Source organism: Perognathus longimembris, chromosome 8, assembly GCF_023159225.1.
Source record: "Perognathus longimembris pacificus isolate PPM17 chromosome 8, ASM2315922v1, whole genome shotgun sequence".
Lineage (NCBI taxonomy): Eukaryota > Metazoa > Chordata > Mammalia > Rodentia > Heteromyidae > Perognathus > Perognathus longimembris.
Window position 1 is genome coordinate 23033977 of NC_063168.1, and position 26316 is coordinate 23060292.

General features: G+C 39.6%; 1 protein-coding gene across 1 annotated transcript; it reads right to left on the bottom strand.

Moving 5' to 3' along the window:
* Positions 1-451: 451 nt before the first annotated feature.
* On the bottom strand, positions 452-12825 carry C1d (C1D nuclear receptor corepressor). Its single transcript, XM_048352635.1, has 5 exons — positions 12776-12825; positions 5335-5481; positions 4336-4402; positions 4041-4096; positions 452-1214 (listed from the first exon to the last, which is right to left on the bottom strand). Exons 2-5 carry the CDS (start codon positions 5470-5472, stop codon positions 1050-1052), a joined length of 426 nt encoding a protein of 141 aa, XP_048208592.1. The 5' UTR covers positions 5473-5481; positions 12776-12825; the 3' UTR covers positions 452-1049.
* Positions 12826-26316: the final 13491 nt, after the last annotated feature.

The following is a 26316-nucleotide window of genomic DNA, read 5'->3' on the forward strand; positions in this document are numbered from 1 at the left end:
TTTTTTGGCCAGTCCTGGGCCTTGGACTCAGGGCCTGAGCACTGTCCCTGGCTTCTTCCCGCTCAAGGCTAGCACTCTGCCACTTGAGCCACAGCGCCGCTTCTGGCCGTTTTCTGTATATGTGGTGCTGGGGAATCGAACCTAGGGCCTCGTGTATCCGAGGCAGGCACTCTTGCCACTAGGCTATATCCCCAGCCCTCACTATGACTTCTAAGATCTATCTTCCTAATTTGGAGGGTATATTTATTCAAGAAAAATAAAAAAGTCGCACAACATCTAGGACCTTTATTATGCAGTACTGGACCAAAACATATAACCCTGGGAGAGAGAGGGGGAAGGGGTGACATTGTCCAAAAAGAAATGGATGCTTTACCTGACTTATGTAACTGTAACACTTCTGTACATCACTTTTATAATAACAATTAAAAAAATAAAACATACAACCTTCTGAAGTTAATGAGAATATATTTTATTTTAAATGGGACTTCAAGGTAATGTGCCAAGAATTAAAAACAACCTTTAAGTTTTAACTACATACTCTGAATATAAAGAAAGAAATTCCTAAAATTATAAAGGCATAATGAGTTAACTACTCAAGAAAAAGTGGACATTTGGGTCACTTCATTCTTTCTTCAAATCATATAATAAGAACAGAAATTCTTATATTTTCTACGTACAAAGGTCATATTCCCTAAGATCACGCCATTTAAAATAATACAAATGTTTACAATGAACATTTAAGTTAAATTTCAGTTAATGATAACATATTAAGTCCAAAATTTACCTAGATAAGGAAGTGTCTCACAATGTCTCACAATGTTAAAACTTCATGATGTTCTATAGGAAAATCAATAAAGACAACAATCTTTCTCAGGGAAAAATGAGTTCACATTATAAATTTAAAGAGTAAAGACATTTGAATTTATAGATTTAAAGTATAAAGACATATGAATTTTAAAAGGAACACATTCAAACCACATAATCATTACTCTTGTGAACACAATAAAAATGATGTACTTTTAAAATATGTATACAATAAAAACCCAAAGTTAATTTTTGCTTTTTCCTTTATTAGCAACTTTTGATACTTTTTTAGATTTTGGTTCCCAGAGGGCATTTTTTACAAATCTTGAAGCTGCACCTCTATCCAGCTTGGCAGACTTTTTCTTGTCTGATATTTCCTTGACTCTGTTCATGTATACTCTGATTCTTTCCTTAGAGATAAAAATAGAAAGGCAATGGATTTACTGAGCTGTTCACCTTTACTAAGTTTTATTATACCATACTGCAGTGAAATTCAGCAGATATATATTTATTGCCCATTAAGTGCATGGGTCTGTAATGAACAGAATAAACATGCTCTGTGCTTTCCTGGAGTTCAGTCTTAAAGGAAAGACAGACATCACAGCAAAACATCACTATAAAGATAAACACTGAATTATTTTATTAAAATTACCCTTAGCCTAAATCTACATGTTCACTATTTTGTATGTAAAGTCTGATGTTTCATATACTTGCAACCTACAAATTTCATTTTTCTGCCAATTTTCTAAGCAGGAAACACATGAGGCCATATTTAGTTAGCTAGTCTTTTATGCTACAAGATCTTTTATTCAATTTAATAATTTTGATTGATAGGGGCATGAAATTTTCTAATAAAATATACAGTTTTAATCAGACTTTACAAGGTGAGAAACATAACATGGTACTACACCACTTTGAATTTTCTGAGATCATTAATCAGCATAAATGGCTATCCTATACTTCAAATGAAGAAATAAAGCTGATGAGAACCATAAAATAGCAGAGTAAATGATTGATCACTGCTTAAAAGCAGGTTTCATTAAAATAATCAAAACAGTTGCATAAACATGCACAGAAAAATGCAGAACCTCTGATTCTTTTAATTATTAAAAAGTCAGCAACCCTGGTCAAAACTCTACACAACTACTGATTTCTCAGAATAGTACAAAAGCCAGTCCCCAGACATACATGACATATACTCATGCACATGCACAAGCACACACATACACATATGCACAATGTGCCTAGAAACTTTGCCCTGTTCATTCATGCCTTTGCATAGAAACATCGTCCTCCAGTATCTCCCTAGTTACTTCCTCTTCTAATCTTCTCAACAGATAACCTTGTCAGTGAGACCCAGACCATTTAAAATTTCAGTCCTAGCCACATACAACCTCCCTACCTCCCATACCTTGGCTCTATTTTTTTCTTTTTTTCCCATAATATAACTTTAGCGCATTATATATGCATATATATATATTTATACTGTTTATTTTATTGTCTTTCACCATTCCATCTAATGTGGTATCAGCCACATTCTTCATCTCTGTTCACCAAGAAATTACCTCATTTGGAAATATTCCAGTTTGTGACAGGCACTACGATATCATTGAATAAACAAAGTGACTTTTTCAATGTCTTTCCTCATTAGTGATGTATATAACAAATAGGTTTCTTATAGTATACTAATTCTGTGATCAGTTAGTAATGTCTAACACAAGGTCAGAAAAGGGGAATAGATTTTAGAATGCTTTTTATTTGCTATCCCTTGTTGGGAATATTAATGTACTCCTCTATAAAGTGGCTTATCAGAGAAAAGATAAATGATCTTATCCTTTTACAAAGACAGTAATGAGTAATCAAACTTAGTGTCCAAGGGGAATAATGGAATTTTATAAATGTAAGGTCCGTATTAGAAAGCTAAAAGCAACTGATATAATTCTTTCTAAGGGTTAAAGCCAATATTATTGGTCAAGCTGAATTCTGCAGAGCATCTTGCTTTCTGATTTTGCTTTAAATGTTTTTAAAGCAATTATTATGTTTTAAAATAAATTATTTCCCCTCTCAAGAATTTCAAAAGAAGAAAATACCTTAGTCTATATATTTAAAAAAATGAAAACAACACATCTGGTTTAGTCATTATTGTTGGTGGTGTTCTTGGTTGTGTGTTTTTTTCTTCTTGTCTTTTTAAGGGTGGCAATAGGGGAGTACAGATATGGAGGGAGGCAGAGTGAACAAATGCAGCCATGGCAGTCAATACACACTATGTAAAAAATGAACTGTGCAACTTGTGGGCTGGAACAGGATGGGGAACTGGGGAAAAGCAAAGGAAGGTATGAAATTGTTCATTACCTGACTTATGGATCTGTAACCCTTCTGTATAACTCCTTAATCACAAATTACATTTAAAAAAATAACCAAATGCTTTACTGCTTTAAGCAACATACATATCAACTACATAAGACTTGACAACAATACAATGTCAAGCATATTTCACATTATATCTACTTTGTATTTTATAAACATGAAGAATAAATTTATTAATATTTGTATTCATAAAGCCAAGTCAAGAAGGGAACTGTAAGTTTGATTTCTAATTTGTCCCTTCAAATTGAATGATTTGATTTAATATTTGAAGTCAGCAAAAAACCCTAAGATATCAGACTTTATATACTGTACTTATACATCTAAATGGAATACAAAGACAAACCTGGAAGATTTACTACAGGTTGTAAATATGTCACTAATGCAGAATTACTGGACAGTACACATACAGCTGGTGCCAAAAAAGCTTTTAGCTTTGTTGCTGAACTGGATTCTTTACTGCTGAGAAAATGAATTAATGGGGGAGTTGAAAAGGTGGGGGAGAAACTTTCCCGTCTTTGCTAGTAAATCAAGTAGAATATACTTTTAAGAATTGTGTAAAAGTTCAAGAAAAAAAAATGTAGTCCTGGAGATGAGGAGGATTTTAAGAATTTATAAGAAAAATAATATGAAAGTTATAAATAATTACTTGAATTGTAACATTTTCCCATCCAGAGATGTATATAATATATGGGACACCAATTCTCTGAGAAAAGTAAGAAGAAAATGCACAAACATGATCAGATCTGGCTCATCATCATAATTTCAAATCTAATTTTGTTCTCAATAACTAGATGGTAACGGAGTATGATTGAAACTTCAAGAACACTACAACAAAGACACAGAAAAAAATAAATTAACTAAAATCTCACCAATTCTTGTTTTACAGGATGTTCTTTAGGATTAACTCCTTGGGTTGCCAAATAAACTGTAAGAGAAAAATTTCATGGGATAAAATGGTACATAAGAGTGTACTAATCTTTAAAAAATACTTATTTATAAAAAAAAGAAAGTTGATTTATAAAAAAAGAAAGTTGCAGTTAAGGAAGTTTTAAATTAGTAAATTTCTATGTAATATTAAGTTGCCCTAGAGTATAATTGTATATAAATTGCTAGCATGGAAAAAAACAAACTTTAACACAATAAATAATTTTGTAATGTACTTACCCCAAAACATTGAATTCAATGTGTATGCAGAAACTAAATCCACTTTTGCTTGTTCAAGTGGGTCCAACTAATGAAAAAAAAAAAAAAAAGGTGCACACAAACTTGGAACACAAAGCACAAATATATTTCAGATTTTTTCTTCCTATCATCAAATAATTAAATAATCTGGAAATAACTTCTAGTTGTCTTAAACGCAATTTTTACTAATAAATTTTCACTTCTAGGTATCACCTTTAGTTAAACAAAGAATGTATACAATCCAAGAAAATTCTTCTCAATTATTTTTAATTCTAGGAGTTGTGATCTAGGCTTTTATGTCAAAAGTAATTTTTCAATATAAACATGTACATGATGCATTAATGTACAAGTAGTGGACTAAAATGCTTAGGCAATACCAAAGACAGAAGAAACATAATGAGATTTGTCTTAGACTGTCAAAGTCAATTTACTGTTTTTGATCCTATAGTTTCCAGAAACCCTGATATAATCCTTGTAATATTTAAAAGGTCAAAGATAAAAATCTGTCAAAAAGAATATTCGTTGTTTTTCAAACACCAAGTCAAAATGAGAAGACAGTTAGACTGTATTTCCTGAAGGCTAAAGTTTTATTTTGATCTTTTCCCCTAAATATATCCAAATAGTTATAAAATTGAAAAAGAGAGAAAGAAGCCTCTTTTAAAAACCATTGTTTCTTCCACGTTTCATAAAACAACTTTGTCTTATGAAATTCATTTTTAAGAATTACATTATTTTTTCCTTCTTTTTTTGAGCTAGTCCAAGGGCTTAAAGTTTTTGCTCAAGGCACTCAAGGCACAGGTCCACTCTAGCTTTTTTTTTCATGGGGTGGGGTTGGGAGGTAACTGGAGATAAAAAGTCTCACAGACTTCCCTATCCCCATCTGACTTCAAACCGAGATCCTCAGATCTCAGTCTCCTGAATAGCTAGAATTACAGGCATGAGCCACTGGTACATAGCCCAGGAACTACGTTGTTAACATACCTTCTGTAACAACTCATTTCTAGAAACAGACATCATGGTCTTCAGCATCTCATCCACAGCGCCAATGGAGTTTTCAAATGTTGATAAATACTCATGAATTTCTACTGGATAGTCTTCATTAATTTCTTCACCTGCCATTGTGGTCAGCTGCAAAATATATAAAAATATAAATAAATTCTTAAAATTTTTATTGGAGTTATTTTTTTAGTTTAAAACAAAAGTCAAAATTTGGACCTAGTGTGTGTCACCTCTGTAATCCCAACCATTCATGAGGTGAGGAACCACATACTTTGAGGCCAGCCAAGGAAAAAGTTCTAGGGAGCTCCATCTCAAACTAGGTGTGATGGTACATATCTGTAATTCAAGCTACGCAAGAGATATAGGTAGAAGATGGCCATACGGAGAGAGCACTGGGGGAAAAAATAACACTAAAAAAGAAAAAATAACTAAAGCAAAAGAAGGTTGGGGGAATGGCTCAAGCAGCAGAGCACACGTCGCACAAGTGCTAGGCCTTGAGTTAAAGCCAAACGAAGGGGAGGAGGGGGAGGGAAGAAAGGAAGGAAAGAAAAAGAGAAAGAGGGAGAGAAAGGAAAAAACAAAAAAGGAGAAAAGAAAAGGGAAGGGAGGGGAGGGGAAAGAAATTTCATTTACTTCAAAAGCACTAAGAAAAAGCCATGCACATATGGCTCATACCTATAATCCTACTCAGGAGGCTGAGGGATGAGAATCATAGCTCAAAGCCAGCCAGGCAGGAAAGTTAATGAAACTCTTATCTCAATTACCACCAAAAGCCAGAGGTTCCAGTGCTAGAGTGCCAATCTTGAGTGAGAAATCTAAAGGACAATGCTTAGGTGCTGAGTTCAAACTCCAGTAATAGCACCAAAAACAAAAAAACATGCACTCAAGAAGAGGCAAAATGCAAAGATATTTCAACAAATCTTATAATACAATTCTAAAGCAATCACATTCTAACTTCCAATTCTTAGGGGGAACCCACCTAAGTATATATCAATGCTACACATATCAAACCTTCAATATTTGTAAAACATTAGAAACATGGTAACAAACCTGATATCAAAAATCATAATCATATAAAAACTTTCTATTGAAGTTAATAACCAAAAAAGAAAACCAATATATTAAATTTTAAAATTAGATAATTAGCTTAGGTATGAAAATCTTGATCATTTATTACAAAAATTATTTCAAGCCTAAAAATATTTGTATTTGCTGACTTTAGGCTTCTTTACAATATAAATAAGAGATTCAGCCTATAAAACATATAAAGTCTACAAGCAGAAAAAAGGAAACCTAGAAACAATAAACGTTATGGTTTTCACTTAAGGTATAGCACATACCCTCACACATAGCCCATTTTCCTAAAGTTCACATTTATACCATAATAATTTATGTTCATGTGAGCAAAATCTATACCATGTATTAACTAAAACATCTAAAACTGAATTACAGAAGCAATTTGAATTTATACTAGAATAAATTTTGTATTAACTGAAATACCTCTCATTACATGGCTAAAGAAAATGGCAATAATATGGCATATCAAGAGCAACTGGCAGAGTAGAATGCAAGCAATGACTTAGGCTTTCTATTTTCCCTAATCACTGTCAGTGAATCTCTCTGGGCTTCAATCTTAATCCATAAAATAAGACACATGGACTAATGATCTGTAAACTCCCTTATAGTTCTAAATGCTATGTTATGTGTTTTACATTTTAGAAGTACTGTTTGAATATTTAGTCATGAAATATCAACAAGCGTATTCCACTGAGACATCTGGGATCATTTAAGAAATAAATAAATAAATCATCAACTCAATCTATCACTACCTGAGCTGTAAAACTACTATCTGCCAGTAATTAAACACAGGACAGAAAACCACACAAGAAAAGAATTGTGACTTACTATTAAAAGTATGTATTTGCTTCTTATCCCTCTCCTATTCCCTCTATAATGACGGGGCGGGGGGGGGGGGGATGGTGGAAAGCAAGGGTACATTCACATTAACAGACCTGAGAAATTCTTTTATTTTTTTGTTTTGTTTTGTTTGTAGATCTGGGGCTCGAACTCAGGACCTGGACACTGTCCCTGAGCTTCTTTTGCTCAAGGCTAGCACTCTCCTGCCACAGCGGCACTTCTGGCTTTTTCTGTTTATGTAGGGTACTGAGGAATCAAACCCAGGGCTTCATGCCTGCTAGGCAAGCACTCTACCACTAAGCCACACTCCCAGTCCAAAATTCTGTAAGAGCAGGCAAGACTAAACTGATGGGGGGAAAAAAAAGTATGCACACACATACACACATACAAATATATATATATATATATATATATATATATATATATATATATACCATAAGAAAACAAATACAACGCAAACAAAAGACCTACTCTCCAAAAGGCCCAGGCCTATTATATTGTATACATAATTTCATCTAGACCTTTAAAAAACTATCAGTTACTGTCAGACATAGTGATACATGCCTATAATCCCAACTACTTGGGAGGTGGAAGAAAGAGAACCACCTCAAGTTCAAGGGTAGCCCAGATGCTATCACGAAAACAAAAGGAATTGGGATGTAATTCAAATGGTAGAGAACTCACCTAGCAAACACAAGGCCCTGGGTCTAAAAATACAAGTACCAGTGACTCATAGCTGTAATCCTTGCTGCTCACAAGGCTAAAATGCAGAAGACTGCAGTTCAAAGCCAGTCCAGGCAGAAGAGCACGCTTAGCCACATTCCCAGCCTATTTTTTTTTTTTAATTTTGTTTGTGGTACCAAGGAATCAAACCCAGGGCCACACACAAGCCACATTCCCGCTGCAATAATTTTAAAGGAATGTTCCATGCTAGCAAGGCTCTGCACTCCAGGTAAAATATAACCTGGTTTAGATTTCTTATTTAATGCACATACCTTTTGACTTGGGAAACTATTTTGAAGAGCCTAGTCTACAGAAGTCCTTGACCATAGGAATATAAATGCATTAAAGTTGATGGCTCAAATTGTTCTCTGAATCCACACACACACATTCTCAATTCATTTTTCCTTTGCAAGCTCATTATCCATAGCTAAAAGCATTTTAATTCTTTATCTCAGACATGAAACAAAAGAAAGTGTCTGGCTCTATGTCTCCCTCTGTGATGGTTTTGGGTTTTTTGTTTGTTTGGCAGTACTAGGTTGGAACTTAAGGCTTTTTGCATACTAAGCAGGCACCCTCTCCTGGGAGCCTTGTACTCCAGGCCTTTTGTCTTTATTTTTCCTTGATTTTCTTTCCTAGGCTGGCCTGTGCTGTGATCCCCATACCTTAGGCCTCCCTGTGCAGCTGGTGCACATTAACATGACCAGCTTTTTTTGAGATGGAATCTAAAGAACCTTTTGTGGAGGTGAGCCACAAACCATGATCCTCCAATCTCTGCCTCCTTAATACATATGAGCCACCATGGTTTTAAAATCATATATATATATATATAATATTCTTCATATGATATACATATATATTTCCTCCCTACTACCTTTTCTGCTACCATATTGCTCCAAAACATCCTCACATCTTGCTCAACCTCCAATCTGATAATATCTCATCAAACAAGCAGAATGATCATTCAAGATGCAAATGAGATCAAGTAATACCTCTGCTCAGAAACTTTCAAAGGCTTGGCACCTCACTTAGGGTAAAACACAAGATCCTCACGATGGCCTGAAACAACCCAAGACAATATTCCCTGACTTCATTTTCTCCTGCTTTCCCTTACTCATCTCACTCCAGCCAGAGCAGCCTCACAGCTCTTTTCCTTGGTCATCAGAAACTGTGCCTTCCTTAGGGCCTTAGTGTTTCTCCTCCCTTCCCTAGAATGTTCTCTTCTTCTTTCCTGACCAATGAGATTCAGGAGCTCATTATATCACCTTCCCCCTGATCTCTGCTCAGTTGTCACCTCCTAGAGAATATTTCCTGACCACCCTATTTTGATATGCAAATTCTTCCTCTCCCTTTCCCCACCTTTCCACATCTTACCATCACTCAAATGTGTTATTTTGTTCATTTATAATGTAAGAAAGTTAACTATATAAAAGCAGGGATTTGTGGGGGTTTTGTTCAAAACACTGGCAGTCAATTAACATTTTAATGCTCTGAATATCATCCATAGGAAACTGCTAAATGAATTATGATACACACGTCTTTGGAACTACTATGTCTATTAAAGAAGCTAGTCTATATTAGTAAGGCATGATGATAAGGAAAAAAAAGCCATGAAATACTGTAAATAATAAAATATACTTTAAAAAAACTATATGCATACATGTAGAAAAATATCTAGCAAGAGGCATTAAAAAAAACAGACATTCTCTGAGATGAGGCAAAGATTAGGAAACAGAATCAAAACATACTCTCACTCTTTGTTATTTAAATTTTATTTCAAAAAGCATGTTACACTTGTAATAAAAAAATAAGCAATCATTATGTTAAAATAGATATAATCACGAAAGGTCTTTATTGAAATATGAATGTTTTCCAATTTTCCTATTAAAAAATATTTTCAGCCTGGTGACATTGGCTCACACCTCAGGAGGCTGAGATTTGAGGATCTCAGTTCAAAGCCAGCCCAGGCAGAGATTCCTATCTCCAATGAACTACTCAGGAAAAGCCAGAAGTAGTGCTGTGGCTCAAGTGGTAGAGTGCTAGCCTTGAGCAAAAAAGCAGCTCAGGGAAAGTGCCCAAGTTCAAGTCCTACTACAGGCTTAAAAAAAAAAGTATTTTCCCTCATATGCAAGCAGTGGATTAATGTTAAAATGGGATAGGGCAAATACTGACAGCAAGACAGTATGAATGATTGCCTTCATTACACTTGAAACCACTTGCTTTGCTCCTAAATAAAATAAATAAATAAATAAAGGCAAGGTAGGCTAAAAGATACTCTTCCATTATCAAAAATTCCTCACAATCCTGGGGCTGAGGATATGGCCTAGTGGCAAGAGCGCCTGCCTCGTATACTTGAAGCCCTGGGTTCGATTCTCCAGCACCACATATACAGAAAACGGCCAGAGTGGCGCTGTGGCTCAAGTGGCAGAGTGCTAGCCTTGAGCAAAAAAAGAAGCCAGGGACAGTGCTCAGGCCCTGAGTCCAAAGCCCAGGACTGGCAAAAAAAAAAAAAAAAATTCCTCACAATCCAAATTATTTCTACTAACATTTTATATAGGACATATCTGAATATGTTTCTTCTACAGCAAAAGTACAGAAACATCCTTTTGGTTCCCTGCCCCTAGGAACAAGCAATGACTCTAGGAATCAGCAGCAACAGCAAACACTTCAATAAGTATTATATACCACAGCACTCATACATCTAACTCACCTAATAATAAACCACAAAAAAAGCCAGAAGTGAGGCTGTGGCTCATGTGCCTAAGCCTAGCTGTAAGCAAAACAAGCTCGGGAACAGTGCCCAGGCCCTGAGTTCAAGCCCCAGGACACACATACACACACACACACATACACTGCTTGCCCAAAGTTGTACATTTCAAAGATGATAAAGAGAAGACCTTTCCCACTCCTCTCTTAATTCTCCTCCCAGGTTCTAAAAGTCCTCACCCTCCACATCCTCCTCTTAATGCATCAACTGCAGAAATGAATAGAGGGGGAGAGCACATGAAAAACTTGCTTCTCTTCATCCCTTCACTAAGGTCTGGCTGAGACTAAGGAATAGGGAGTAGGGACATAGCCAGTATTCCTACAAGATGCAATTGCCACTCCTCTGGCCCTCTTCTCAATGAATATAGAAGCCCAATTTTCTAAACTAGAAAAAAAAGAAGAGTGTAAAGCATCCCATAGGGAACTGAAGTCATCAGCTACCCCTCATTCTCCACTGGACTGTCAGTCTACTCAGAAACTTGGTATCACCTCCAATTCCTTCCAAGAGTTCCAAATCCAATCAGTCCTGTCAACACAACTTTCTAATCTCCTCACACCACAAATCTTACCTCCATTCTAATGGACTACATTTTCAAAAGCCTTTGAGTAATCTCTTTATGCCCAATGTTTTACCATTCTCAATTGTACAATGTTAGAAAACATAATTATGCTCTATAGCTTAGACATAATACTCCTCTGCTTAAAATCCTACAATTGTTCCCACCACCAGGAAGATAAATTCCAAATGTGACTAAGGAGATTTAGGAGACATAGCAACCAAAGCAAGATTACCTTCCAAATTCCGTGAAATTTAATTACATCTATCTCATCTACAAAGTAAGAATAGCAATTGGGGTAGTTGTGCAGATTAAATGAGTAACATTTCCTCATGAGTAACATGAGTGGTATTAGTTACTTTACTAAAGTGAAAATGATCAGAATCTCTAACCCAATTTGGACTATTTAGAGACACAAAGTGTCAAACGTTTGAGGTAATACATGAAGAGCCATTTAAAAAGGTAATAAAAGCTGTATCATCTTCCAATTGAGACACATACAATATAGCTAGTTGAACGTGGCTGTGACATCATTTGACTTTAAGAATGAGTGTGTGTGTGTGTGTGTGTGTGTGTGCGCGCGCGCGCGCCAGTCCTGAGGCTTGAACTCTGAGACTGGGCGCTGTCCCTGAGCTTCTTTTTGCTCAAGGCTATTGCTCTACCACTTGAGCCACAGTGCCACTTCCAGTTTCTTCTGAATAGTTTATTGAGGATAAGAGTCTCACAGACTTTTCTGCCCCGCCTAGCTTGGAACCGTGATCCTCAGATCTCAGCTTCCTAGGTGGCTAGGACTACAGGTGTGAGCCACCAGCGCCCGGCTTGAAAACCAACTTTTTAACGCTGTTCATACTGTCATAACTTGGTCTCCCAACAAAACAACGAATTCTATCATTGCCACTAAACACAAAGAGTTCTCTAAGCTTTAATGGGGCAATCAGGAACTATTTTTGATAGAGGTTACTATCAGTTCAAATAGATTAATAATCGCATCTCACTGCAAAAGGTACAAGTTTATCAACATAAAGCTGCAGTTCAACTAAAAAAATACGAAACACGAAGGCTATTTTCTGATGTCTGGGCCATAAAGAAAAACTGCAGATTTCAATTGAACATGAAAATGAACCCACTAACTCACAACTGATCTAATGGAGCCACGGAGGCAGTCTGTGAGCATGAATAATAACAAGGACAATGAACTGCAACACACACTCCGCGCTGGCCTTTTGTCTCTAAATAAGCTACGAAGCACAGAAGAAAAGATGGGGCCCAAGAGAGGAAAATGAAGGGCCGGGGGACGCTAGGAACGCATGCAGCCGGCCACCCCCCCCCCCGACACTCGGCACCGAGCTACACCACCACCCACGCCTCCTCCTAGTCTGGGCCGAGGATGAAGGGAAATCTCAGCAAAGGAAAAAAGCGACTTTCGTGGGAACAGAGACACCCCAGCTTTGAAGGAAGGCTACCTCAGCGGCTTGGATCCCTGTCTCCCGGAAGGCTGGCGAGGGCTGATGACGCCAGGACGTGTGCACGCCGTCTGTCTGCAGCGCCCCCGTCGCTCTCTGATAACCTCACGCGGTTATCCCCGCCCCTCGGCCGCTGCTCCGTCTCCATAGAAAGGCCAGTTCTGACTTAGGTCTGGCCCCGGAAGTGTAGGGAACCTGGAAAGCCCCCGGGTGAGATTATCTACATTGGTCTTTCACATCCACCCCAAACACAAATTGTGCATTTCTTTTTATTTATTTTTCTGTCCGTCGTGAGGTTTGAACTCAGGGCGCTGTCCCTGAGCTCTTTTGTTCAAGGCTATCCCTCTACCACCTGAGCCACAGCACTACTTCCTGTCTTCTAGTGGTTAATTGAGTTAAGAGTCTCATTGACTTTCCTGCCTGGTCTGGCTTTGAACCTCCATCCTCAGATCTCAGCCTCCTGACTGTAAGGCCCACCAGAAAGGAAACCCTCCACATGGCTCAGGCAGAAAGGAGTTTATTGAGGGGAGAGCAAACGGCTGGCCCACAGCAAACGATGGAGGTGTAGGGAGACTGAGAAAGGAAGAAGAGAAAAAGAGAGAAAGGGAAAGCGAAAGAGAAAAGTGTAATGGAGTGCCCCCCAAGGGAGGGGACCACAATGTAATGGAGTAGGACAGGGTATCCCCCATCCCTCCAAGAGTCCACCACTTAGAGACACTCTCAAGTAAAAAGATGGGTTTATTGGGGAAGTAAAAAGTAAAGTCAAAAGACTGTCCAGGGCCGCAGCCCAGGCTAGGGAGCTAGGACCGCGCCTCCAGCCACGCTTGGGGTTGGGTTATAAAGGCAAATACCACATGGTCAAGCCTGCCACACGCAGGTGGCAGGTGAAGTTACAACACTTACAGAGCATGCCAGGCCACACACAGGTGGCCAATGGGGTTACAATCTGCCTCATATCAACTGTTTGAACCAACCTATCATTCTAGTTAGAATTGGCACATGGATTTGGCCGGGCTCACATGATGCAGGCGGATACACCTACTCATGGGAGGGCACAGGTTTAACCTTGCACGTTCCACTACTCAAGTGGTCAAGCAGTTTACACAATCTTATCACAGAGAAGGGGAACTTCCCTGGACAGGGGGGAGATCTTAGTGAAGATGGAGTCGGCTTCTGCTCTCTTTAACTAGTCTAAGATGGAGTCAATCTTACACCCCTCAACAGCCAATGGTGGTGCTTATTACAAAAAAAGAAAGAGCAGGGACTCATGTTGAGCCAGATTATATAGGGAAAGGCTCGAGATATGGCCCAGTGATTGGATGTGAGCTCAGAGAAGGGGGAGGTAACTGCCTTCAGGTGTGCCAGTTACCTAGGTAACTGGGGTACTGGGTGCAAACAGGTAAGTGGCAGCCTCATGGAGCCCTCCTGGGAGTGGACCTTACACTGATTAGCTATGGTTACAAGCACCTAGCATTTGAGCATTTCCAAACAGCAAAGAATGCTAGCTACTAGAGCTTTGCTCAGGTTTTTGCTATGTCTGCCGCTGGTCCCAGGTCCCTGCTTTGCACTACTGTTAAAGTCTCTGCTTTGAAACTGACCTTCACAGAGCTGTTTTTCAAATGTTGAAAGACCAACACTTAATTTTCCCATCCAGAGCTAAGTAAGGTTTGCTTTTGTAAAACTTCAGTAAAAAGGAATACTAAGAAAGCGGGGCAGGGGTGGGGGGGTTACAAATTTAATTTTTTTGTGCTGGCTCTGATGCTTGAACTGGGCCTGGGTGCTGTGCCAAGGCTGCTCAAGGCTAGTGCTCTACCACTTGAACCACAGTCCAACTTCTGGCTTTTGGGGTAGCTTATTGGAGACGAGTCTCTCATGGACTGTCTTGCTTGGGCTAGCTTTGAACCTTGATCTTAGTTTAGTTTTGGTTTTGAAGCAGGAATACCCAGAAGTAACCCAGACTTTCCTCAAACAGGGATCTGCTTTCCTCAGCCACTTGAATGTTGGGATTCCAGGTATGTGCCACCCACTCTGCGTCGTATTTTTAAATTGCAGTTTCAATGTAAGTAAAACTGCATTTCAATTAATACAATCACCCAGGTGCCAATGGCTCACACCTATAATCCTAGCTATTCTGGAGGCTGAGATCTGAGGATCAGGGTTCAAAGCCAGCTGGAGCAGGAAAGTCCCATGAGACTCTAATCCCCAATAAACCACTCAGAAAAAGCTGGAAGTGCTGCTACAATTATTCACAAGTAATTAATAAGCATATTGGTAGTAATAATAATATGTGGAGATATGAACTACATCTGGTTGTTTGGCTTGTAATATGTAAATCTTGTATGAGAGAGATGGTTGAAGTAGTCTGTCTACAAATTTGAAATAGCAAAAAGAAAGTGTGGAGCTGGGAATATGACCTAGTAGCAAGAGTGCTTGCCTCATATACATGAATCCCTGGGTTCAATTCCTCAGCACCACATATATAAAAAAAGGCCAGAAGTGGCGCTGTGGCTCAAGTGGCAGAGTGCTAGCCTTGAGCAAAAAGAAGCCAGGGACAGTGCTCAGGCCCTGAGTCCAAGCCCCAGGACTGGCAAAAAAACAAAACAAAGAGAAAATGTGAGGAATTGGGAGATCAGCTGGGTAGAGAGCCTCTGATGACTTGTGAGTGATTAGATATGTAGTTTCATACATGACTTCTAGTCTTATTTATGGCCTTGAAGACTTAAGGTGAAACTTCTACTGTGGTTAGAACCTATGTACTCAAAACATGACTTTCCCACTACCACCTCCAATATCCTCTTCCAGTTCTGAAAAGAAAACCACAGTTGATACTAACAGTAATAATCCTAAGCAGCCCAGCACTTGTGGCTCAGGCCTGTAATCCTAGCTATTCAGGAGGCTGAGATCTGAGAATCACAGTTTAAAGCCAGCCCAGGCAGAAAAGTCCATGAGACTTGTTATCTCCATTTAACACCAGCAAACCAGAAGTAGGGCTGTGGCTCAGAATGGTGGAGTGCTAGCCTTGTGCAAAAGAAGCTCAGAGGCAGTGCCCCTGCCTGGAGTTTAAGTCCCATGACCAACAAAACAAAATTTAAAAAAACATTTATAGCTAACTTTTTACATAAATATAACATGCCTTAAAAGACAAGTCTAAACAGGTCTGCTTCACCCAGTTGGAAGCTTATTCTCATTAATTTTGTTTCTAAATTTCTGAGCCTAAAGTGGCCAAATCATCTCTATCCTGGATTCTCTGATTGGATATTGAGTGTAAATAAACAAATGAAAGCTGTTTTGCCACTTCCCCTCCAGCTTCTTGCCCTTCCCTTGAAAGAGAAGCACAGTAGTAGATAGATAGAACCAGTTTCTCTCATGAAGGCAGGAATGGAGGGATGGACATTTCAGGACTTGCTTGTTCTGAAGATAATCAGCTATCCACTTTACCTCATTTGTCTTCTCCATAGTTCCAAAAAATGATAGTTTAGCAACAAACAAGTTCAAGGGAGCTAACTTATACTCTATAACATCCTATGGAAGAATGCGCAGATGGTAAGATTTGTCTGCATTAAGCCTAAAGGTTAATGATTCCCATAAATGAGCCTGTTCATTTTTCTACTTTTTTGTAGCATAGAAATATCTGATAGGTTTCCAGCACAGAAATCATTCTAAAAACTCTACAGTTGCATTTTGTCTTCCCTTACCTTATTGCACTGTGCTATATTGTCCCAAATGACTAACATCAAATATTGAATAAAGACAGCATTTGAAAACCCACCTAAAGCCAGTTATTTCAGAAAGTAATTGTATGCATCAAAAAAATCAATGTTCGTAGACAAAATAAAAGCACACATCATTTAGTCCTCAGAAGAACGCCTTCCTGTGAATTGTATGTAGTTCTGTACCCTGATTCCAAGTCAGCCATTCTCATATCAAGATTACCCTGAGTTTTCTGGATGGAAGCTCAAGAGCACAACAAAGAGAAGGAACATAGGTCCAGAGAATGAGGGATTATATCTCTTCACCTGAGCTGTCTGTGAGTGGGTGTGATTCAGTGAAGTGGTCCTAAATATAGAGCCTTGACCTACTAATTATGAGGAAAATGAGAAACTTGTTTCTTTTCATGAGAATTATTTTAAAGAAAAATGAGAGAAGGAATGTGGGAGGATACTGAAAACTGTAAGTACAGTAAAAAAAAAAAAGTCAGGTGTTTTGACACAGTTAGCTGATTCTTAGCTACTGCATGTTGTAGGAACCCATAGACTCTTTATTCTCACCTCACCAGAAGTCCTTGACAGAGTAGAATATAATTTTGAGTTCTTTTATTGGAAACAAGTGTCCTGTGCTATGTTGATATGTAATGTTTCTAGGTAAACTATTCCTCAATCCACTAAAAGAAGTTCCACTCCCTGCTCACAAAACGCTTGATTGAATCATTACCATATTGTTAACTTTACAAGATGGTTAATTAAGGAATAAGAGATGAATAAGAGATCATTATGACATGCCTCTAGCTTTCCCAAAGAATGAGATGGGAGGGTGACAGGAAGTGCTTGCCTTTCAGCCTCTCTAGGTGTTAATGGATGGATAAAACAGGTCTCACAAGGAGAGTTTCTTCTCGTTCTAGTCATGCGTGTTTAATGATTTGTTTTGTTTGGGGATTTTTTTTTTCCAGGTCAGGCTTGGTGAGGCTAAAGTAATTGGAAAATCTTTTTCCAAACTTGTTCCCTCTTTCCTCTTGCTCACCATACCAAGTTAAAGGACATATGGAAAACTTTGGCCATAGTATGTGGTCTTGGTCCCCAAGACCTCCAAGCAGGGGTACTTTTAAAGGCACAAATGACTACTCTTTGAAGGCTCTATACCCACTTAACTGATAGGGCAGACTCACTTGAGAAATGTCAACATGGCTTTCTTCCTCACAAAAAAACTCACATACTGTTGAAAGGAATGCTTGCCACTTTTCTTTGCTTTTAGATCAGCATTAGGTAAAGTTCATAAAATTACACAATGGGTACAAGGGGGTGGATTATACTATTTTTTTAAGTTGCTCCTGAGGCTTGAACCCAGGGCCCGGGCATGGTCCCTGAAGTAGAGTGGGGGTTCGCTACAATGAAACAGGGTCCCCCCCCAAGGGAGGGGATTCCTGGTTCCCCCAAGAGTCCACCACACAGTCTCTAGCTACAAGGTGACAAAAAGACAGTTTTATTGGGGAAGTAAAAAGTGAACAAAAAGTGAACCTACCGGCCTTGGTCGCAGCCCAGACTCGGGAGCCGAAACTGCCGACCACGAGTGCAGGATCAGGGCCCAGACTCAGGAGCTGGGACTGCCCGCACGTGTGCAGCCCAGACTCGGGAGCTGGGACCACGTGTCCGTGTGCCCTTCCAGCCTGGTTATAAGGCAAACATCACAGACAAACTTGTCACACGCAGGTGACCAATGAAGATACAATACTTACAGAGCATGCTAGGCCGCACGCAGGTGGCCAATAGAGTTACAGTCTGTCTCATAATATTTATTTGAACTAACCTATCATTCTAGTTAGAATTGACGCATGGATTTGGAGGGGCTCACATGATGTAGGCGGATATGCCTACTCATAGCCGGTTCCCTTGAAGCTCCCAGGCCTCAGGTGGTCAATCTACATAACTTATCATAATAAAGAGGAGGACACAGGTTCCCTTGAAGCTCCCAGGCCTCAGGTAGTCAATCTACATAGTAAAGGGGAGCTTCCCTGAATAGGGTGGGGGAGGGCTTAGTGGAGATGGAGTTGGCTTCTGCTCTAATCTGAGCTGGAGTCAACCTGAAGTCCCTCCACAGTTAATGAGGGCACTGGGCAGATCTGGCCTCCCTATTACAGTCCCTGAGTTTCTGTGCTCAAGGATACTGCTCTACCACTTGAGTCCCAGCTCCACTTCCAGCTTTTTAGGTGGGTAATTGGAGGTAAGAGTATCATCAACTCTCTTGCCTTGGCTGCCTTCAAACTGCAGTCCTCAGATACCATTAGCCTCCTGAGTAGCTAGGATTACAGACATGAGCCACCAGCACCTAGCTTGTACTATTCTGATCATTACTAGAATAAAGCAAAAGAAAATATAGTTCCAGTTTAAAGCTTATAGTTTCACCTCCTTTTAAAATTAATAGTTACATAACCAAATCCAAATGTCATTCTTTTATATGGGGATAGGGACAGTACTGGGGATTGAATTTAGGGCTTTGTACTTGCTGGGTAAGTGACCTACCATTTGAGCCACACTCTCAATCTGAAATGATTCTTAATGACATTTTCACTCTTATATCAGTTGTACAACATGATAGATTTCATTATAACATGAAAAGTCATTTTTAAGAGGGAAAATAGTGAGAATTGGTATAAGTTCCTTATGACCTTATATTGTCCATTATTTATTAAATATTTGGACTTTATGTTTATTTATTTTCTCCTAAGTCAAACTTTTGAGTTTCCCTGTCCTGACATTATCACCTCCCTCTATTCTGCATTCTTCTCTTTGTGAGGCAGGAGGAAGTAATCCTAAAACACATTGTTTGACTTTTCCCTATGTCCTCTGTTCCCAAGTCTGTGGCCATGTTGAAAACATCTGTATGTAAAGTAGTGATGTGAGCCAGAAAAATACAGAGGGCTGTTTGCATAGACTATATCAGAAGCCACGATTCCTCACACTACTTCTAGCTCTGGGTTCCCAAGTCTTCAATCTACATAAATATTGGGGAAGCCTTGGCCTTGAGGGGGAAGGGCATTGGAGAGCGCGCCCGAGACGCCGCCCTTCCTCCAGCCCTGGGGAATGCGGAAGCAGGCCACATTTCTCTGGGTCCGGAACCAGAAGAACTGGCTTTGCGAACAGCCCCCCAAACTTTCTCGCCAGCCCATGTGCCTCCCAGTCTCACGGGTTTTCACCCCTGGCGTGTCGCTTTCCAAGTGACGTTAGCTCATGAGGGGGTCCTATGGCAAGCTCGCCAGCCTATCAGCATTCTGGCCGATCACCCCTTCTCTCTTAACCCTTCCTACCATTAGCCTTTGCCCCGCCCTAATAAATCAGATTGCTCATGAAACGTCTCCGAGATCTGCGCACGCCTGGCTTTCTTCACGGGTAATGAGGGAAGTAAAGCGATCTCGTATGGCCCCGTGCACCTGAGGTCTTTCCTGAACCACCCACTCCACCCTGGCCTTACCTGCGGGTCCGGTGATCAGGGGAGAGGGTGAGAAAGGGAGCTGTTAGAAGCATAGCAGAGCCTTGATCCCGCGCCAGGGGAGGCGACCTGAGCCCAGCAATAAAGAAAAAACCTAATGAGGGGCTAGGAATATGGCCTAGTGGCAAGAATACTTGCCTCATATACATGAAGCCCTAGGTTCGATTCCTCAGCACCACATATATAGAAAAGGCCAGAAATGGCACTGTGGCTCAAGTGGCAGAGTGCTAGCCTTGAGCAAAAAGAAGCCAGGGACAGTGTTCAGGCCATGAGTCCAAGCCCCAGGACTGGCAAAAAAAAAAAAAAACCTAATGAACCAGAGTGTATCCGTGGCTGTACTACTAATTCACGGACTCACATGAAACTTGCTAGTAGTTGTTGTCATTACAATTTATTTCACCCATCTCTTCCTCTGGATCTAGTGTCTTTATTCCTGAAGTATATCCTTTACAAGCTCTTTCAGTAACAGTTTATGAATGGCACCATCTCAAAGCCTTTTTGAGGATGCAAATAGGATGATTGCAGTTCATGGCTAGCCAGGCAGAATAGTCAGCAGGACACTGTCTCAAAAACAATCTAGGGCTGGGAATATAGCCTAGTGGCAAGAATGCTTGCCTCGTAAACATGAAGTCCTGGGTTCGAATCCTCAGCACCACATATATAGAAAACGGCCAGAAGTGGTGCTGTGGCTCAAGTGGCAGAGTGCTAGCCTTGAGCAAAAAAAAAAAAAAAAAAGAAGAAGAAGAAGAAGAAGAAGAAGAAGAAGAAGAAGAAGAAGCCAGGGACAGTGCTCAGGCCCTGAGTCCAAGGCCCAGGACTGGCATAAAAAAAAAAACCTAGATCATGGCTATAATCCCAGCTAGTTGGGAGGTGGAAGTAGGAGAATCAAGATCAAAGGCCTATGAGGCAAAAAGATGAGACCTTACTTGAAACAAAGTAATAAAAGCAAGACTAGAGGCATAAGTCAAATGGTAGAACCTCTGCAAGAGGCCCTGAGTTCAGTTCTCAGTACAAAAAAAAAGTTTAAACAACCTTTAGTATTCCATCCTACAGAATGATGACATAATACAGAACTTTTACACTTTTATTCTATGCCACACAGCAAGTCCAAGCAAGTCCAATGTGCTCATTAAAAATAAATGATTCAGAGATGGAGGTATGGCTCAAGTGAAGTATATGCCAAGGCTGCATGAGGTTCTGTGTTAGATCCTAGTGCTGGAGAAGAATGATTTGTGAACTCCAGGAAATGGAAACAAGAGGTGGTTTTATTTCTTTTTTGCTGTTTTTGTTTTCTTTCCTTTTTCTTGTTTGTCTACCTGTCTTTGGGAGGTCAAGGGGAGGCACAGAACTGGAGGGTCAAAGGGTAAATAAATAGAGCAATGGTACTCACTGGGCACTATGTTGAAAATGAACTCCACAACTTGTGGCTGGGATGGGAGGGAAAAACTGGGAGAGAGCAAGAAAAGGGGTGAAATTGTCCAAAAAAGAAATGTACTCTTGACATGACTTATGTAACTGTAACCCCTCTGTTTTTATCACTCACAAATAAAAATTCAAAACAAAAATGATTTGTGGGAAGCTTAGGCAGGAAGACTACAAGTTTGGGTCCAGTCTGGGTTCTATAGTAAGGTCCTGTCTCAAAAATCAAAAACAATAGCTGCAAGAATTCAGAGGTGTTTTAGTTCCTTTATGGCATGCAGAATTCTCACTTCTAAGGTCATCACCCTAATAAATCTACCACTTGTGAGTGCTGAGGCCTGTTTCTCTGGTGAAGATTCTTCTCATGGGAGTCTTAGTCCTTACCAAAGGAAATGGCATTGTTGTGAAACCCAGAGTAGTTGAGTAACAGTGGTATTGTCTCTACCCAGGAGGACCAACCCAAGTCCTCCAGGGATAGGGTCTCCTCTCAGAGTAAGTGATCCTGTCATCTGCCATAGATATATGACTACTTCTTCACACAACTTTTAACCGTACATATTTTAAGTTTATATAAAATAGAGGATCCACAACATTTATATCAAATTCTCTATTGTATCTTTCTGAAGATCTGATTGAAGTTCCCAAGGGGCCATAGTTTGTTTTCTGGTGGAGGTGGGGGTTGGGGAAGGTAGCTGACAGCCTAATATTCACATATGAAGTTTGTGTCAAGAAGACTTTTTAGGGCTGGGGATATGGCCTAGTGGCAAGAGTGCTTGCCTCATATACATGAGGCCCTGGGTTCGATTCCCCAGCACCACATATACAGAAAATGGCCAGAAGTGGCGCTGTGGCTCAAGTGGCAGAGTGCTAGCCTTGAGCAAAAAGAAGCCAGGAACAGTGCTCAGGCCCTGAGTCCAAGCCCCAGGACTGGCAACAAAACAAACAAACAAAAAAAAAAAAAGAAGACTTTTTAACTGTTAAGCATTTTCATCACCATTTTGTGAAAAGAAAAACATAAGCAGAGATGGATAGCAAAGTCTATGACATGTCCCTTGTCTGGTGCATAGTATCTAAGATGCAGGGCTTCTCTACCAGGGCATCATCCTTTCCTCGCAGTGTTCAACACTGCCTTCTGCTGGTCGACTTGGGTGTTTGGCTACAAAGTAATGGTGGCCTAGTACAAGTAGCTCAAAAAGTTCTAATTTTTGTTTAAGCAATGAATAGGATTATACGAACTTTCACTCACCTCTGTACCAAAGGAAAAAAAGAGGAAAGAAAAAACATTTGGATATGTCTAGATTTAGTACTTTAAATTAAATTAGAATTATTCTTCATCTACTACTTAGTCCCCTAAAGTTCCTTTTCCTTTCCTTTTTTCCCCTTCAAGATATAAACACACAAAATGTCTCATCAACATATCAGTAACTAATTGGCATAGAAGTCCAAGTTTGATGTTACTTTGTTTTGAACAAAGTAGAAGAAATGAATGACTAAATCCAATAATTCAACTCTATAATTCAACCTACCATGTCACTCCTCTGTGATTAAAGCACTTAAAAAAAAACAGATAGGAAGTTGAGATTTGCACTGAGATAAAGATAGAATAGATCAAAAGAAATTGTACATATGTCAGTTAGATTAAATGACAAGATGTGGGAAGTGGCTTGTCCCATATCCAGTTACTTTACACACAAGCACGCTTGCTAAATGCAAGTACTGCAACAGGCTAGCCACCCAGGGGCAGAAACAAGGGAAATTAATGGAAGGCAAACTAGATGGCTCAACCCAGAATTTTTTAAGTCAGAATATTTATTCAGATAGGGATTCAAGATCACATTTCTTCTGATTACTAATACCACTGGGTGTTTGTTGTTGTTATTTTACTAATGTCTTGTCCTGCCCAACTCATCCTTGAAAATTTAACCTTTTAGAAATCTAAAAAAGCCAGCATTATATTGTAAGTCCTCTATAACCCATGCCCAAACTTATATAGACAGATTATTTCCCCAAACCCATTAGAAAGAAAAATATTTACACACACACACACACACACACACACACACACACACACACACACACACCAATTCTATAATACTACGTATAGTATTGGGGGGGGGGGGACAAGTAATGTAAAATAAGGTCAGCATCACTGGAGCCCAGAAGACAATGCTAAATCCATTTTAAAATGACTTGAAATTAGAAAAGAGAGAAGATGGGAAAGCATAGTGGTTTCTGTAGTAAATAAAATGGAAAAATCATACCATAATTAATTTTCCTGGAAGGGTGAGTTGCAGTAGAAGAGTGTTGCTAAGGACCAAAGTCAATGCTGAATGTTACCTGGGGATGTCACTCAGATTTCATAAGGAAGATGATCTTGGATAAACGGGCCAGCTATACATCACAGTGGTTAAAACCCTATGTTAGGGAACTTCTGTGCAGGTTTCCATGAGGGTTGCTTCTTTAATATAGTCACTAAAATCTAAAAGTCTAGAGCTGAAGCTGGGAATATGGCCTAGTGGCCAGTGTGCTTGCCTCGTATAAATGAAGCACTGGGTTCAATTCCTCAGCACCACATATATGGAAAATGGCCAGAAGTGGCACTGTGGCTCAAGTGGCAGAGTGCTAGCCTCAAGCAAAAAGAAGCCAGGGGCAGTGCTCAGGCCTTGAGTTCAAGACCCAGGACTGGCAAAAAAAAAAAAAAGTTAAAAGTCTAGAGCTGGACCTTCTACTTTACCCTCACTATACTTGACTGCCCCTACTGTAGTAATAATCAAGTCAAATCACCTTTCAGCTAAAATGTTTCTAGACCCTTGAAGATCCAATAGATGGAACTGGATCAAGATACCTGAGGCATTTGTCTTGGCTACAGAATTTGAAGATGGCATCTAAAGCTTAAGTAATCAAGGTAAGTATTATTTGGACATCTCTTACTGTACTCCTAACTTTGTTGAATTGTCTTCATTGAAACTTTTATAGTGCTGGGGACTGAACTGGGCCTCATGTTTGTAAGACAAGTCCTCTACCATTTGAGCCATGCCTTCAGCACTTTTTTGCCTGTTGGTTTTTCAAGGAAGGATATTGCTTTATTTCTGATCTAGCCTGGACTGGAGTCTGCATTTATTCTTCCTGTTGTTGGTAGGAATAACAGGCACCTGGTATCACAGCCATTGAGTGAGATAGAGTCTTTCAAACTTTTGTGTCCAGGCTGCCTTCAAACCACAATCCTATGATCTCTTCCTTACAAGTAGCTAGGAGTATAGGCTTGGGCCACTGCACCCATCTTGAAAGTTTTTGATAAATCCTTCACCATGGAGGGGTTTTTGGTTTTTTGGTTTTGCATTGACTTTGAAGTTTTCAATATTATTCATCTTGATAAGTGAAGTTTGAGGGGCATTCTTTTGAATTCTGCATGCTAAAGCAAATGTTGCATTTACCTTGTACCAGATTCAGAAATCTTTTCCTTGCATCTAATCCAAACTTTCTCAGTCTCAACTCTACTGACATTTTGAGCCATATAGTTCTTTGTGATGGTTGTAGGAGCTGACCTGTGCACTGTAGCGTGTGTAACATCCATCCACTAGATGCCTTGAGTATATCCAGAGCTTATAATAACCACAGTGGCCTAGACTTTGTCAAACCATCCCTGGATGAAAACCACTAGACTAGCCAACATCTCTCGTGCAGCCTACTACCCCCATTTCTCCTCATTATGTTCTCAATAGAGATGGAAACAGCTTTTTATCATCTTCTAAATAATAGCTCCATGAGATTCTTTGCTTTGTAGAGTATGTTTACTTGATCATCTGATTAGAGTGATAGTAATCACATTAACATGTCTAGACTTGCTAAGGCCAAACCCCTGGCCTCTGTAAGGTTCATTCCTGCCTAATATCTAATGTCACCATAGACTGCTTGGCTGTCTGTACCAGCAGATCTCACAATTCAGAGATACCTTATAATTATAACCCCTTCTCAAACTATAAACTCAAATTGTTCATTGAATTAGTTACCCCCTAACTTCATTTTCTCTCTTCAAAGTGAATTTCATCTCAAATCTTATCAATATCCTCTATGTAAACTATATTCTTTTCCATCTCAGGAGTTAAGGCTCTCACAAGTTCTACTGAATAATCCAGCTTTTCAACTTCTTCTGTGATCTCAATTTTTTAAATCGTAGAATTTGGGGGAACCATTTTGCCTATAATGAACAGAAAAAACTGAACAGTTTCCTTCTTAATATTTGAAGTCCATTAAAAAAAGCTCAGAGAAGACAAAGATTAATTTCATGTGGAGACTTAGAAAAATCATTTCAAAGGCAACTGACACAGAAGATGATATGAATTTCCCAGACAGTAGGGAGAAGAAGACTTTGCCCAGCCATGAGAATATCCTCAGCATGGGGTCTTGAGAAGAGGACAAAATCATGGGATTATTGGGCAAGTGAGGGAAGACCAACTGGGAAAGCCAGTGGGGTGTAATTGGGATGTAATTGTCACAATCCTTGCAAGTTGCACCCGAGTGGTTGTCTCTTCACCTGCTAACACTGCCTGAAATTTTGCTAAGAATTGACCTGAGGCATCAACACTTTTGTTCCTTCAGTTCTGGTCAGATATTTAATTCATTGTTTAGGAGTTCAATCCCAGGAATCAAAACAGTGGAACAGGCAAAGTTTTCTCTAGTCCTTCCTTTGGTTGAATCTACCTTTCCCTTCTTAAGCCTGCTTTCGTCTGCAATCCTCTGGCTGTACCTCAACCAATGTTATGCTGTGTTGCACAAGCTGAGGGCCCTGGGCCCTGACCCTAACCACACACCCTGCCATCCTCCTTCCTCCTCCAGCTCATCCCAGCCTAGGACTGAAGAAGCGCTCAACAGAAAAAACCGTCTCCACTGTGATTCCAGGCAGCAATTCTTCCAGTAACCTG